This window comes from Monodelphis domestica, chromosome 2, assembly GCF_027887165.1.
Source record: "Monodelphis domestica isolate mMonDom1 chromosome 2, mMonDom1.pri, whole genome shotgun sequence".
NCBI classification, from domain to species: domain Eukaryota; kingdom Metazoa; phylum Chordata; class Mammalia; order Didelphimorphia; family Didelphidae; genus Monodelphis; species Monodelphis domestica.
Window position 1 is genome coordinate 433,120,363 of NC_077228.1, and position 14,899 is coordinate 433,135,261.

The 14,899-nt window shown below is 36.4% G+C and overlaps 1 protein-coding gene across 2 annotated transcripts in view; it reads right to left on the reverse strand.

Annotated features, from left to right (window-relative positions):
* Positions 1–14,899, reverse strand: part of RGS17 (regulator of G protein signaling 17) — a 204,302-nt gene that overhangs the window by 59,720 nt on the left and 129,683 nt on the right. For both annotated transcript variants that reach the window (XM_007484780.2, XM_056818962.1), the window contains exon 2: positions 10,493–10,636. In XM_007484780.2, the coding sequence (XP_007484842.1) occupies positions 10,493–10,611 (119 nt within the window). In that variant the 5' untranslated portion in view covers positions 10,612–10,636. The remainder of the gene's footprint in view (positions 1–10,492; positions 10,637–14,899) is intronic.

Below are 14,899 nucleotides of genomic sequence, written 5' to 3' on the forward strand. Positions count from 1 at the left end.
TAGTATTTCTACCTGCCTAAGAGGAAGCTGGAGTTCCCTCCTCCCTCCATTTCTGTCTCTTTCTGTCTCTCTCTGTTTCTCTCTCTCATTCCTTAATATCTTCCCTTTATTGTAAATAAACTACCATAAATTATATTTTACTTTAGTAATTCATTTTGGGATTTAGAAATTAAATCCCTGGCGACCACCTATAAAAATATTGAGAGTCCAACCACAAAAATATTTAACAATAATAATATTCTATTCCATCCCTAAACCATAATTTATTAAACCATGGATAACTCATTAGTTTATATTTTGTTGTTGTTTAGTTATTTCAGCCATGTCTGACTCTCCATTATTCCATTTAAGGTTTTCTTGGCAGAGATACTAAAGTGGTTTGCTATTTCTTTCTCCAGCTCATTTTACAGAGGAGAAACTGAGGCAAATAGGATTAAGTGTCTTTCCTAGAGTCAAATAGTGACTGAGGTCAGATTTGGACTCAAGAAGATGAGTCTTCTTTACTCCAAGCCCAGCACTCTATCCAGTGTGCCACCTAGTTGCCCTTTTTAGTTCTTTGCCAGCAGAAAAAGAGCTGCTATAAATACACACACTCAGGCTTAAGTATTAGTCCTTTTCCTTTTATCTTTTTGGAATATAGACCTAATTATGGAATTGCTGGGTCAAAGGATGTAAAACTTCATCACTACTTGGGCATAGTTTCAAATTGCTTTCCAGAATGAATGTACCAATTTACAGTTTCATCAGTAGTGCATTAATGTGCCAATTTTCCTCAAAACCCCACTGGCACACTAGGTTACAATTAACATATGCTGAGATTTATATAAAGTCAGAGATGGAGGGGTCCATAAAAATGATTCAGAATTGAGGTCCAGAAAACAGAAACAATTCACCCAAGACCCTGTAGATCATTATTGGCAGAGCCAGAACTTGAAGTCGGGTTTTCTGATTTCTTTTCCAGTGCTTGTTCCATCACATCATGTTTTCTATTGTCAGTCAACAAGTACTATTAAGCCTCTACTATGTGCTGGACACTGGACTAAGCACTGTGAAGATGAAATGACAAATGCAAACAGAAGCACTGAGGATTACCATTTAGAAAAGGAGGATCTGGAGAGTAAGAAAGTATCATAATTTCTTTAATATAATCCAAGAAAGATCTATTCTTTATCAGATAACTTGAATATATGGTCAGCTTAGTAAATAGGTCCCTTATTGTGAAAAAAGCTTTTTTTCTGGTACACATTTGTTTCATGTAATTTTATATTTTTTAAACCAATTCAACAAATATTTGTTTGTGTTAGTTGCTGATTCACAAAAAATACAAACCTTGGCTTTTACCTTAGAGCTACATACATATATAAAGCTATAAAATATCCTCAATTTAAGAGTTTTATGATTTCATCAAAGTGGGTACTGATCTCACTGGTAAATATCACAACCCCTACCATGAAAGCATAAAGACCATTTTACTGAACTGAGATACCTCATTTGGTGATCATCTTTCTAGGGATAAGCCCCAATGAACTTTCCTGTTCAGATGATAAACACACAAATCTGTCACTAGAGCTGGGCTCAGAGCCTTTTTGGTTTTGTAGGACCTGTCAAGTCCTACTCTGATGGCAAAGCCTTTGAGAATTTGTCAGTTAAAAAAATTCAATCAATTAACAATTATTTATTAAGCAAATTTACTATGTGTTTGGCAGTGTGCCAAATGTCGGGGATGCAAAGAAAGGCAAAAGCCAGTTTCTGCTCTCAAGGAGCTTACAGTCTATTTGGGGAGACAGCGTGCAAACAACTACATATAAATAAGATATATATAGGACACAATGGAGATAATCCATGGGGAAAAGGAATTAAGGAAGACTGGGAAAGATCTTTTGCATAAAGTAGGGCTTCAGCTAAGATTTAAAGAAAACCAGGCAAGTCAAGAGGAAGAGAATAATTTCAGGCTCAGGGGACAGTCAGTGAAAATGCCTAGAATCTGGAGATAGAGTGTCTTATGGAAATAACTGCAAGGAAGCCAGTGTTATTGGAACTCAGAGTATGTGAATGGTCTAAGGCCATGTTGGTGAATCTATGCACCAGTGTCAGAGGGGGGCTGCTCCCTTCACTCTCTCCATGCACGCCTGAGGATATTTCTTACATGACCCACCCTTCTACTTAACAGCCCAATGGGAATGCTTCCTCCTTTCCCTCTCTAGGGTAGGACAGGGGGCTCACATGTGGCAGTTTGGGCGCCCGGTCTCTAAAAGGCTCACCATCACTGGTCTAAGGTATAAGAAAATTTGGAAAAATGAAGGAATGGGTCTGGTTATGAAGAGTTATGACCCATAGAGAGTTTTATATCTGATTCCAGAGGTGATTTAGAAGCCAGTAGAGTTTACTGAATAGGGAAAATGGTATAATTGGTTCTGTGCTTTTAGAAGATAACTTTGACAGGTAAAGAGAGGATGGACTAGAACTGGGGAAAGACAAGGCAAAAATACCAACAATCCACAGGATAGAAGGCCAAGTGGTAGCAATATTAGAGGAGAGAAGGGGGTTCTTACAAGAGATAATATAAAGGTAAAATTGGTAAGACTTGGCAGTAGTTTGGATATGTGAGGTGAGAGTGAGGATTTGAGTGACATCTAGGTTGTGAGTCTGGACGACTGGGTATATTTCGGTATCCATATTGTATTATGAAAGCTAGAAAGAATGAGAGATTCAGGGGAAGATAATGGGTTCGGCTTTGAACATGTTGAATTTAAGATGTCTGTATGATACACATTTTGAAATGTCTAGTAGGCAGTTGGAGATGTGAGCCTGGAGGTTAGTAGAGAGATAATAAGTAGATTTGAATATCATTGGCATAAAGATAATAATCGAATTTGTGGGAGCTAATGAGATCACCTACTTAAAGAGGGAGGAAGAAAAAAAAAGAGGGCCCAGTAAAGAAGCTTGGGGACATCTATCATTAACAGGTGGGACTTGGATAAAGATCAAACAAAGAAGATGAGAAGTGGTCAGACAGGTAGATAGATGGTGAATCAGCATGGTATATACTATGTTATAGAAACCTAGAAAAAGAAAATATGAAGGAAAGACAGTGATTGATAGTGTCAATGGATATAGAGAGATCATGAAGGATAAAGATTGATTAAAAAGCCATTAGATTATGAAAATAAGAGATCATTAATAACTCTGGAGAAAGCAGATTCAATTGGGTGATAAAGTAAGAAGCCAGACTAAAGAGAGTTTGGAAGAGAGTGAGAGGAAAGGAAGTGGAAGCATCAGTTGTAGACTGTTTTCTCAAAGAATTAAGCTACAGAAGGGAGAAGAGAGATGATATGTCAGCTGGTTGTGATGCATGGATTAAGTCACCTCTCCTCCATGTTCTGAGGTATCAAAGTAGAATTTCAATGGAGTATTAATCTATACAGGTATCAAAAGTCTACAGAATTAATCAGAATATACTGAAGAAAAATACCTTTGTTTTGATAGGATGAGAATTCAAAACTTTACATTCTTTATAAGAGATCCTTATGTCAATCTAATAATAATGAACAGTACAGAAGTCTTAAAAAAAAGACAATAACTAAACTCTTCTATGAGATGAACTATACAAGGCTTTTGTACAGAGTAATAGTGTTTAAATGAACTAACTGATTTATTCAGTGGAGCCTCACAGTTAATGGATGATTCACCTTGTGTATATGAAACACTTATTTCCAGGAAGAAGTGTCTTCATCACAAAAGCAGAAATGGATTTCCATTTTCCCTCCTTTTGGGGGACTATACTTTGACTTTTAAAAGTATGCTGCTTATTATTTCCATTGCCAGAGAGCCAAAGTATCATAGCTTCAGAGAACAAAATAGAATGCTACTTTGGCACAGTTTCTCATTATAAGCTGCTGTTAAAAAAAATTGGACTCTTTGTGAAAAAGGGAGGTGGGGGTGCCTAGCAAAGGGCACATTTATGAAGTGTTCAAAATTTACTTAGATAAATCTGCTGTGTGGTGTGGGAACTTGATGAATCAATGGGTTGAAAGGCAGGACAATTTTAGCTTTTGGAGGTCTAGTTGATTTACTAGATACAGCTCATGACAAATTTTCTCTGAGAAGAATGAAGATCTTATATGTGTGGATACTCACTGGTGCCTGTCAGAGTGAACGGATGTATATTCACAATGCTATATTTGACTCACCAGTTGATATTATTGAAAAGTTTTAAAAAATTGTTTATATTAAATATGAAAAATGAAAAAAAAACACCTTCATTATTTTTGGAGTGACAATTTAGAAGAGATGGAAACATCCTCCTTGATGGAAAATTAGAAACTCTTGAAACTAGAAGCTATCTTCCTGAGCAAGCCTGGAGTCTGAGATCTTTAGATTTAAATGTTGATGTTAATAAGTTGAAATATACCTCTGACCCCAAATTGAACACTTTCTTTTACATCACATTGCTCCTTCGTGTCTTGGATTTCATATATTCATAAAGCAGCCTTCTGACTTTAATTTGATTTCTCCAACAAGGAGAGCTTCTTTACTGGAAAGAGGTATCTCTTATATATTATTATTAAATTTTTTTTTTCTACAAACTAAGCTCAGAATAATTGGGGCAGATTAAGGCTATTTGCTCAGGGCCTACTCATCACCATTACTATACCCCTTTCTACCAACACATAATAATCATGATTGTAGATATACAGGGCTCAGAGATCAAATCCAGATATGCAGAAGTAACAGCACCCTAGAAGTCCTTCCTTTTAATACACTTCTCCCCACCTCACCTCTGCTGATTCATTGTAGCAGATAAATTCGAGAAGAAAAATGGGAAAACAAACTTTAAAAAGTTACCTAAACAAATAATCCAGAATCCAGAACAACTGAAGTTTAGCTTAATGGAAATTAAGTATCAGGCTTAAAATGCCATTTTAAAACTCAGTTTTCTTGATTCTGCTGGATGCATTTAATCTCTGTGGTTGTGACAACTATCAGTGCTTTAGTATGTCCCAACTACACACAGGAACAGACTAATTGAAATGACAGAATTGAGATGAGTATACAATTCCTATCAAAACAGTCTGCCCTAAGAGGAAGAGAGCTACAACAGGGAAAATCTAGTAAATTAATTTCAAGGATGCCATTATAGACTAGGACTTCATATGGATAAAGCCATTATGGTGATCAGAAGTACCTCAGTTACATTTTTTGACATGAGGAAGTAAACAGGCAAAACTCCATCCATTGATTCATAGGCTGTTAAAAGTTAATAGGGGTCATGGAAATTATCTAGTCTAGCACCTTCATTTTACAGATGAGGAAATTAAGACCTAGGGAGGTAAACTGATTTGTCCACACAGTAAGTGAATAACAGATTTAACAAATATTCAGGTTTCTTTTGTACTTCACGTTGGAGGAAGAAAGTGGCATGATCTGATGCCTAGGTAGTACCCCTCTTAAAGGAATAAACGAGGGTTAGCATTAGAGAATTTATAAAACATATCCTCTTAAATCACTCCCACCTTACTCAATTCTGTTTCCACAGAATTTTGCATCAATTTTCATAGCTAAAAATATATTCTCTAAGCTTGATAATATCAAAAGCAGTAACAATAATTGAGGAAGGACTTGAAAAGGAATGGAAAGCTCTAGAAATGTAGCATAGGGGAAATGAAAATTTGGGTGTTAAATATTGATTAAGACAAAAAATATCTTTCCTTACCCCGCAATCCACCAGTAGACAAGGCTGATGTAACACCTTTGTATTTAGTAGGAGATATAGACATTTCCCCTAGCACTGTATTTCCTTAAAAGGAAATAAAATTCACAAGATGACAACTATTTGTTTTCATAAATGACAATTACTTCATATTCTGAGTCCTAACTTTTTTGAGTTCCTAAATTGCATTTTTCATTGTTTCTTTTTGTTCTGATCCTTTGACCTAGCCTGGAAAATTTTAAGAACATTTCTCTTTTTAAAGTCAGAAATACTTTTAATGAAACAGTTTTTCCCAGTCAGATTTCAAAAGTAATGTTATTTTAAAAAATATGAGTAAGAACTGTTTTCATTTACAATAAGTTGCCTTCTTTATTTAGTAAATGTTAAAAGATACATTTGGCTTAGGCCATATTTTCCCTTTCCCTTGCCCTTCTTGTTTGAACTACCATGCACATAGGAATTCATACATTTTTGTCATATGAATTAGGCTGGGGTAGGGGAACATGGATGCTCTTCTTCCACACTAGACTCATTGGCATGAATGCTATTTCTGGCAATGCTTCTCTGGTATACATTGCTTGACTCTGAACACAGATGATATGGGTCAACATGGCTCATTATTTGTGGGGAATATTAAAGAAGATATTGCTGTTTGATGGAGTGCACACTCATTGGAATATAATGGCATTTTTAAGAGCAACAAATGTCCATTTTCTGGATATTATGCCAGTAGCTTAGAGGAATGCAAAGAGGTCTCCAAAAATTCCTGACTTGCTACCAGGGATAAAGTATGTATACTAAAAAAAACTCTGATGCATCACTAATTTTCTTTTATGAATATGAATAAGCACAGTATTTACCAAAGAAAGATGTGCCAGTTATAAAAAATCCTAAGACACTTTCTTTTTTAAAAAAAAATAGGCAAATGGGGTTAAGTGACTTACCCAAGGTCACACAGCTAAGCAGTGTCTGAGTCCAAATTTGAACCCAGGTCTTCTCAACTCCAGATCTGGCACTCTATCCACTTTGCTACCTAGCTGCCCTCAAAGACTATTCCTTGATTTTGAATCAAGATACCAGTCATCAAGGCTCTATATATGTAGAGATATCATAGAGAGTCTGCCTGTTTCTGATAGGAGGTTGAACTAAATGACATTTAAGATCTCTTCTAATTCTACAAATCTATAATTCTAAGTATTGCTCCAATTTTGTGTACTTATATCCTTAAAGATAAGTAAAACTTTTTGTGTTTTGGTAGAAAGGCATAAAACAGAATTTGGGCAGACACTGAAATAAAGGATTCTAATGTATGGCACAAGACAGAAGATGAGAACTGAGAGTATAATTCTTATTGTTAGATGATCATTACTTAAGGAATAATTCACATTTATAAAGTTCTTTAAATTATAAAGTGATTTACATATGTTCTCTTACTTGAATCTCACAATAGCCCTATGAAATAGGTATTAACTACCACCCCCACTTTACAGATAAAGAAACTGAGGCTCAATAAGGCTAATCTCATAAATCCATGGCTAGTAAGTGACTGAGACAGAATTCAAACTCTTCTCTTTTGGACTAGCGGTTCATCTACTATATTTTAAAGTCTCTTATGAGCTCTTGTACCTATAACAATAAATATGTTGGCTTTAATTATTCTTATATAAAAATCTGAGGAAAAATGCCTGTCTCTTCTGTTGTTATTTCTTTTTGGTACAAATAAATCCAACAAAAGCACAGAGCCTTGTGATAGAGGAAATATAAATATCAAGCATTTCTGGTCAGTCTCCTTTAAAGCAATACTCTTTTTCTGAGAACCATAGAAGAACCCATATAGCTTACACTTTTTAACTAGAACGAAGTCATTGTAGAGGGTATTTCTATCCACTTTCTTAAGCTTTACTTTCCTTAAATTTGAAGCAGTTAGAGATTAAGTGCTAAGGATTCACAAATTACATACCTATTTCCTTAGTAATTATAAAGCACATCTGGAAGTCACATAAAATTATTCAGATTGGCACAAAGGTGCCATAGAAAATAATGAAACATTTGTTTTCTAGACCAGGCTAGTGTTTTCTCATCATCCAGAGAGGGCTATAAATCATCAAATGCTACTTTCTTTTACATATTACAGTGTCACTTGAAATACCCGAGCACAAAACATCCCTAAAATCTCCATAGGTCATGGAGATACTCCTGCAGATCATGTTAGCTATATATAATTTAGGATGACTGCTAAGTATCCAGGACCTACCCAAGGATCTCAAACATCAGAAAGTGGTCCAAAGAAATCATAATTCAGGTACTTAGAGTTGGTCTTCAGACCCAGAAATCTCTAGTTATTTAAGTGTGGTCTTTCTTGAAGATTTCTTAATAAACTCATTACTGGGAAGATTCATTCAGTCTAGACCCCTCTGGGGATTTCAAACTGAGAAAATATAATGCAGATTTCATCTCTAGAATCCCCTCACTCACCTAGTCTGATTTAGGTTTTTGGAGCTAAAATAGAAGGTTAGCGGGTTTTGGAGTCAGAGGAACTGAGTTTGAATCATAACCTATTGCTAATGACATCTGACAAATTGCTTTACTTCTCTGTGCCTCAATTATATCATCTATAAAAGGAGAGGGTAGAGTGAAATGGGTGACTCTTTAAGTTACCTTTCATTTCTATATCTATGATTCACAGAGATGGTCGGATCATAGACTTTTAGAGTAAGTACATAGTGTGAAGATAGGATTAACTCTCCCCTTGTCCATTTTTAGCTAATCAAATCAAGATCTTAAAGTACCCCTATTTACCCTTAAGTATGAGAGTTCACAAGTCACTTACTAGAGTAAGTGACAACTCCAAAGGTCACTGCTCCCCTCCCTTCCCCCCCCTCTGCAGTGCTAGGCAAATTGAAAGACTGCCATTGGTTTCTGTGAAGGAGGAGTGACAGAAAGTGACAGGAAGTAATGAGGAAAAAATGGGTATAAAAAGAGACCAACATGGTCTAGCTTCATTCCTTTCCAGGCTTCTGGAGAGATTGGATTTTGGAGATTCCTTTCCTAGCTTGAAGGAGACCTTTTCCCTGGATCCTACGTCTACTTGCTGGGTGAGTGATTGAGATTTCTGTCTTCTCTTTGGAGGAGGCTGCATTGGTGGAACACTGGCTGAAGACACCACCAGGATTTCTGAAATCCATTGGGGGGGAGGGGGAACAAAGGATATGGGGAAGCCCCTGTGGGGCTAATCCTTACTTCACCACTTCACTGGAGAAGGGCTGGTAGGCTTGTTAAAATCTGTCTCTTTAGCTACGTTTTTCTACTTTCACTCTTTCCACCTCTATAAAATAAAGCTGCTAAAAGTCATTTTGACTTTAGCTATAATATTTTAAGTTTGGTGACCACAATATTACTTTACAATTCTCATATTTAGTCAAAACCCTAAATTTTTAACTCTTAAATTAGGGACAATTGAGCCTCACTCTCTTACTATACAACCAGGGAACTAAAATCAAAAGGTAGTGTGACCTATCCATTAGAACCCAGGTTCCTAGTTTTCTCCTCTCATGCTCAACAGGTTTTCCTGGCCTACTTATCTTGTTTACAGACTAGATCTAGCATTCCTCTGTTGTCAACCTGAATCTGCTCTCAAGTCCTTTGTCAAATTTTCAGTAGAAGCATTTTATGTCTTGGAAATTCAAAACACCACAAATCAGAGTTTTGATTTATTTTTGCTTTGTTGGTTGTCTAGACATAAGAAAGTGATGGAAAAAAATATTAATAATTCAGATAAACTTGCAAGTACACTTTTTTTCCCCTGTAAAGACAATGGTTTATCAGCACATATCTGCCTTTATACACATAGCTAATCTCATACCAATCTACTTCTATTGGAAGGAACACCTTAGTTTGCAATGTAATCCTGGTTACACAGTTAAAAATTAAACATGCAACCTCTGGAATAGAATTAGCTAGGGGACACTGAATTGTTAAAGAATCATTCTCTTGATGGTACCTTTATGGCCTGGAAGAGTTCAAGTAGCTTCTGAATAATTGCCTTTCTCCTAGCACATGGTTTGTACTCTGGTGCATCATTAAGCATTTATTTTTGATGCTCTGGATTTTGCCTCCACTTCTCAGCTGCTGTCTTATTCTCCTGCTGCTCTTATTGCCTGGGACCTTCTTGCCCCAGGAACATCACTCTGCAATGCCCACTGCCTTCTCTTTTGGTGAATTCCTATTAGTGTCTCCATTTGGGAAATGGGTCTAGTCTAATCCCTCCTGGTTGTGCTTCTCTGGGGAGTAAACACCCACCCTGAACCTCCACCCCCAACCCTTTCCAACTTCTTTCTGTTTATTATCTTCTTCCATTAGAACATAAACTCCTTGAGGGCAGGACTTGCCCTTCTTTTTGCTTTTTGTTGTATTTTCAGCACTAACCAGAGTGCCTGGCACATAGTTAATATTTATTTTTTCAGACATCTCAACCATTTCTTTCAGAAACATAGCTGAATAAAAAAGTTCAGATTTTTCTTCTCTCACACTAAGATTAATTTTATATTCTCAGATAAGGAAAGTTCAAATTTTAGTAGTTTTTTTTACATCTCACATTAACCTGAAGGAAGTATTATCTTTATTAATTCTTAGTTGTGAAAAAGAAACATTTTCTCTTTTATTTAATGGACCTTGTGATGTTAGAGCTATATCTGACATACTTCTGTGAGTCTAGAAGCTGGCATGTGCTCTCCCTTGTTATTTACCTAGCTTCAATATGCTATCAAAGAGATAATGACATACCATGAGCAGCTGCAACAACAGCACCAACAAAAACAGCATGTGTTGTTGGGCCTCTGGTTTCCAGGTGCTTGAGACATAGTAGATGTTCCTTCATTTTGGGACTGCTGCCTTTTTCTCATGTCAGCTCCTTCGGTACCCAAGTGGCTGCAAGAACAGAGACAGAAGAGAGGAACAGAATTACTGTGGAGTGAAATTAGATGTGCAGTTAGATGTAGAATTGGAGAAATAAAATGCAGTTTTCAAATCAAAGATCTTTAGAACATTTCATCAAGAATATTCCAGAAATTTGGGGGTCAAAAGTTCTTATTGTTTCTGGCTCAAGAAATAATAAAGTAGCTGCAATGATAAAGCAAATGAGATAAGGCATGACTTTTTTCCTACTTCCTTCTTTGTTCAAAAATGATAAAAACCTTTATGAAAAATTTAAAATAAATTTTGGAAGTCTGTCTTATCCATTTCTTCACTGATGTCCAGGGTAAGGCTAATAACCAAGTGCTCTCATTTGTCTAAGGTACTGCTCAAGGTAAATGTGCATGAGACAAAGTTTGATTTGGATAAATACTAAAAATAATAACAAAGAGAACCAGCATGACAATAGGCCCTATTACATGCCAGGCACTGTGCTCAGTACTTTACAAATATATCATTTTATCTACACCACAACTCTGGAAGGTAAGTGCTATTGTTTTCCCCATCTTATAGTTAAGGAAACAGAAACAAACAGAGGTTAATGAGCTGCCCAAGGTTACAGAGCTAGTGTCTGAAGAAGGATTTGAACTGAGTCCTTCCCAACTCTAGGCCCAGCTGCTCTATCCGTCTAGCCACCTAGCTATCTCCTTGCTCTTCTCCCCTCTCTAAAATCACCCATATCCCCTTCACTAACATTACTGCCCTACTTTGTAGTACTAATTCCCTGTGCCAAGATCTTGTTATATTCATCAAATTATCAACGAGATAAGTAAATATCCATAACCTGAAATGATGATGGGAACTTCCCTTTTGGGGGTATTTGCATTGTAACCCTGTATTCCTCAAGACTACAGGAAAAAAGGTGCTAAGAGTAAAATTTAGTTTTAAGGCCAGTTTTAAGGTCAGAGATGGAGACACGTTTGATATCTGGTAACTCAGGTGCATGTCCTCTAGTTGATGACCCTAAAATCATCCCTCATAGGTGCCTTTTCATAAAGCCAAATTCTGGGAAGGTCTTTAGAAATTGCTCTAATACAGTAATTTGATTTGGCACCCTTGGAAGAAAGAATTGAATGCTTTTGGTCTGACAAGTTGCTTTTAAGTTGTGGTATATAAATTATTTGAATTGCACTTTGGTGCCAGGAGGAGCACTTGTTAAAATGTACTAAGTTTTATACCAGAACCTTGTCTTGTCTACATTCTAGACATTTTCTTGAGAAATAAAGCTTTCTATAGAATTTGATTATGTCCTAATGATTTGTTGGAAACACACTCATCATAGGAAAATTCAGAAGGAAATATGATCTTGGGTTTCTACTCAGGCAGCCTCTGGTAAAAACTGTAATTTGTGGATGGGCTCAGAGTAGATTCATTGGATCTTCTCCTCTTGCTTTTCCATTATATGCTGTTGGCTGAAGGGTCTCACAGAATGTTTCTTTCCCTAAAACTCCCTGACAGCTACTCCATGCTCTTCCTAAAAAAAAAAAAATACATGTATGTAGATGGGCCCTCTTGAGAATCACAATTGGAGTTGTCTATCAAAGATAATTCCAAATCAAATCCCCTCTTTCTCCTGCCCCAACTTACTGAGCTAAACCAAAATGTGGTAGTATTTTTTTCTATGCAGGGTATTCCAAAAGTCTTTGTGTACTTTTAAGCTTTAATTTCTTTTGGAACATACTTTAATATGTTTATTGACCTAGAAATGAAAAACCCAGAGTTAATGGGCAGATACAACATATGACAAAGAAAAGCTAAGACATATAACCTTCAAACCAGCTACTAACATCAATTTTCAAGGAACAGACATTTTTTTGTATTTTCTTATAGTACATTTTCCTGGGACAGAAGAACATGCCACAGGAAACAAATGAAGTCTGTGGATGGGCATGCAAGGGAAAATCTGTAGAATTCTTGCATTTTTTTTAACCTCCTAGGCTCTCAAGTTCCTGGCATTTAAGTCAAACATTGAAGGTTGAAATTAAGTACTTTTGAGTACAATGAGACCAGTTCATTGTTTCCTCTCTGTTAAAGCAGGAAGCAAGGCTGGGAAGCTTAAGACTGGACAGTCAAAAAGAGTTTTGAGGTTGGGTGGAAAACTGAGCTGTCCTCTGCACAGGAGATGAATGGCTTTGCCCAAGGCTCTGATTATAGAATTTCTGGACCATGTAACATGTAGTCCCAGGGGATGTTGGGAGGGGAGATAGATTGGAAACACTGCTGGTAACATGTGCAAAATACATATAGCAAATCCATTGAAAGCCTCAATGTGCCATTTTTGAAGTAACACAGAGGACCTGCTTTACCCATTCCAGCAAGCAATTTTCCTACAGGTGGAGGTTAAGAGAGTTTTATTTGTGAATCATTTGTATTTTACTAGTAGTCAAAGGAAATATGAGGTTCACTAGTAAGTGGTGTTGTTTATTATTTTTAATGGGAGTTTTAATGTGTGCTTAGCTTCCGTTCTCTTCAATCTTTTTTGTAGCTCTATAGTTGAACTTTAGATTGGAACTTTTCAAATGGCAGGCAGAGGCAGAAATTGTCAGAGGTCTTAAAGTTAGTTGTAAATTTTAACAACTCTTTCCCACTTTGGTTCTACCTTTCCTCCAGATTCAGCTGTGATGACTAACCTCTTATACTCAAGAATTTGGGAGGGGGCAGCTGAGTAGCTCTGTGGATTGAGAACCAGCCCCAGAGACAGGACGTCCTAGGTTCAAATCTGGCCTCAGACACTTCCCAGCTCTGTGATCCTGGGCAAGTCACTTGACCCCCATTGCCTAGCCCTTACCACTCTTCTGCCTTGGAGCAGTATTGACTCCAAGACAGAAGGTAAGGGTTTAAAAAAAAAAGAATTTTGGGGTTACTGACAAAGCTAGTGCTACCCAAGAAATCTAGGAGGTTGGATTATATTGCTGAAAGGATTATATTCCTGAAAGGATTCAAAACCTTCCCCTCCTCTGTTCAGAAAGAAAGTCCTTGAACTTCCTTCCTAATTTGGAATGTTTCATACAGATGCGAGCATGTGTGCTACTGTTACATGACTTGTAAATCAATATTACTATTCCTGTATAGAAAATGGCATATAGAAATCCATACCTCTCTCCCTCTTGTTGTATTATGAAGAAGGTGCAAGAAAGAGGTATAGAAGAAATATTAGAGATTAAGATTGTGGGACTAGTTTGCTTTTACTAGTCAGGAATTTGGGGTAGTTTATCTTTAGTCAACTGATCATTGAGTCCTCTGTGTCCCTTCAGTTGCTTCCTTGGAATTTGGTTGATTGAGGAGGGACTCCTTGATTTGATCTAGGACTCCTCTGTGAACTCCTTAGATTCTAAAGCCCTTTAGATTAGATTTTCAAAATACCAGGCAAATACATTCTTGTCTTCCTTTGTTTCTCTATCACTGGCCAGAAGTCTGTTGTTTCTTTATTTTAAGAAAGTTAGAAAGAGGTGGTCTATTTGGAAAATAGAAAGGGGAAGTTAAAGATGAAAAAAAGAAAACTTTTCAGACACTAATAATGAAGCAATTCCTATAGTGTCCAGGAAAATCCAAGGAAACAAAAACTGGTCCAATTATCTAGAGAATTGGGAGTTGTCTGGACTGATGGTGTTCAAAGAGGATTAAAAAAAATTCCAGATTACTAGTTAGGTGACCCTGGGTGAGTCATTTTAGTCTGTTTGCCTCATGTACAAAATAAGCTGGAGAAGGCAATGGCAAACCACTCAAATATCTTTGCTAAATAACATCCAAATGGGGTCACAGAGTCAGACACAACTGAAATGACTAAATAAAAACAACAATAGTTATTATTTCTTAGTCTATCTAATCCCCCAAGGCCAAAACATGGGTTAAAAAAAATTAAGTCTATTTAATCATGAGGCTCTCAAGAGCAAAAAAAAGTTTTTATAAAAATTGCACAGATAGCAGAAAATGATAAATGTTGTTTATATCATCTTTATTATATCATTTAAAAATTTCTGCTTTTTATTTGTTTTATAAAGTATATAATATATGAATACAATCATGTGTATGTATAATTTGTAAATAAGCAAATATGCATATATTGGGGGTACATATTCAAAGCTTTTTTTGCTGAGAGGGAAGAATTTGGAGGTCACTAGGCTAGACAAAGTACAACTTATTTAATTTTACAACGTGCTATTTCTTACATTTCGTGGATCCTGAATCATCAGGTAATTTTATATCTTTTATAAAGGT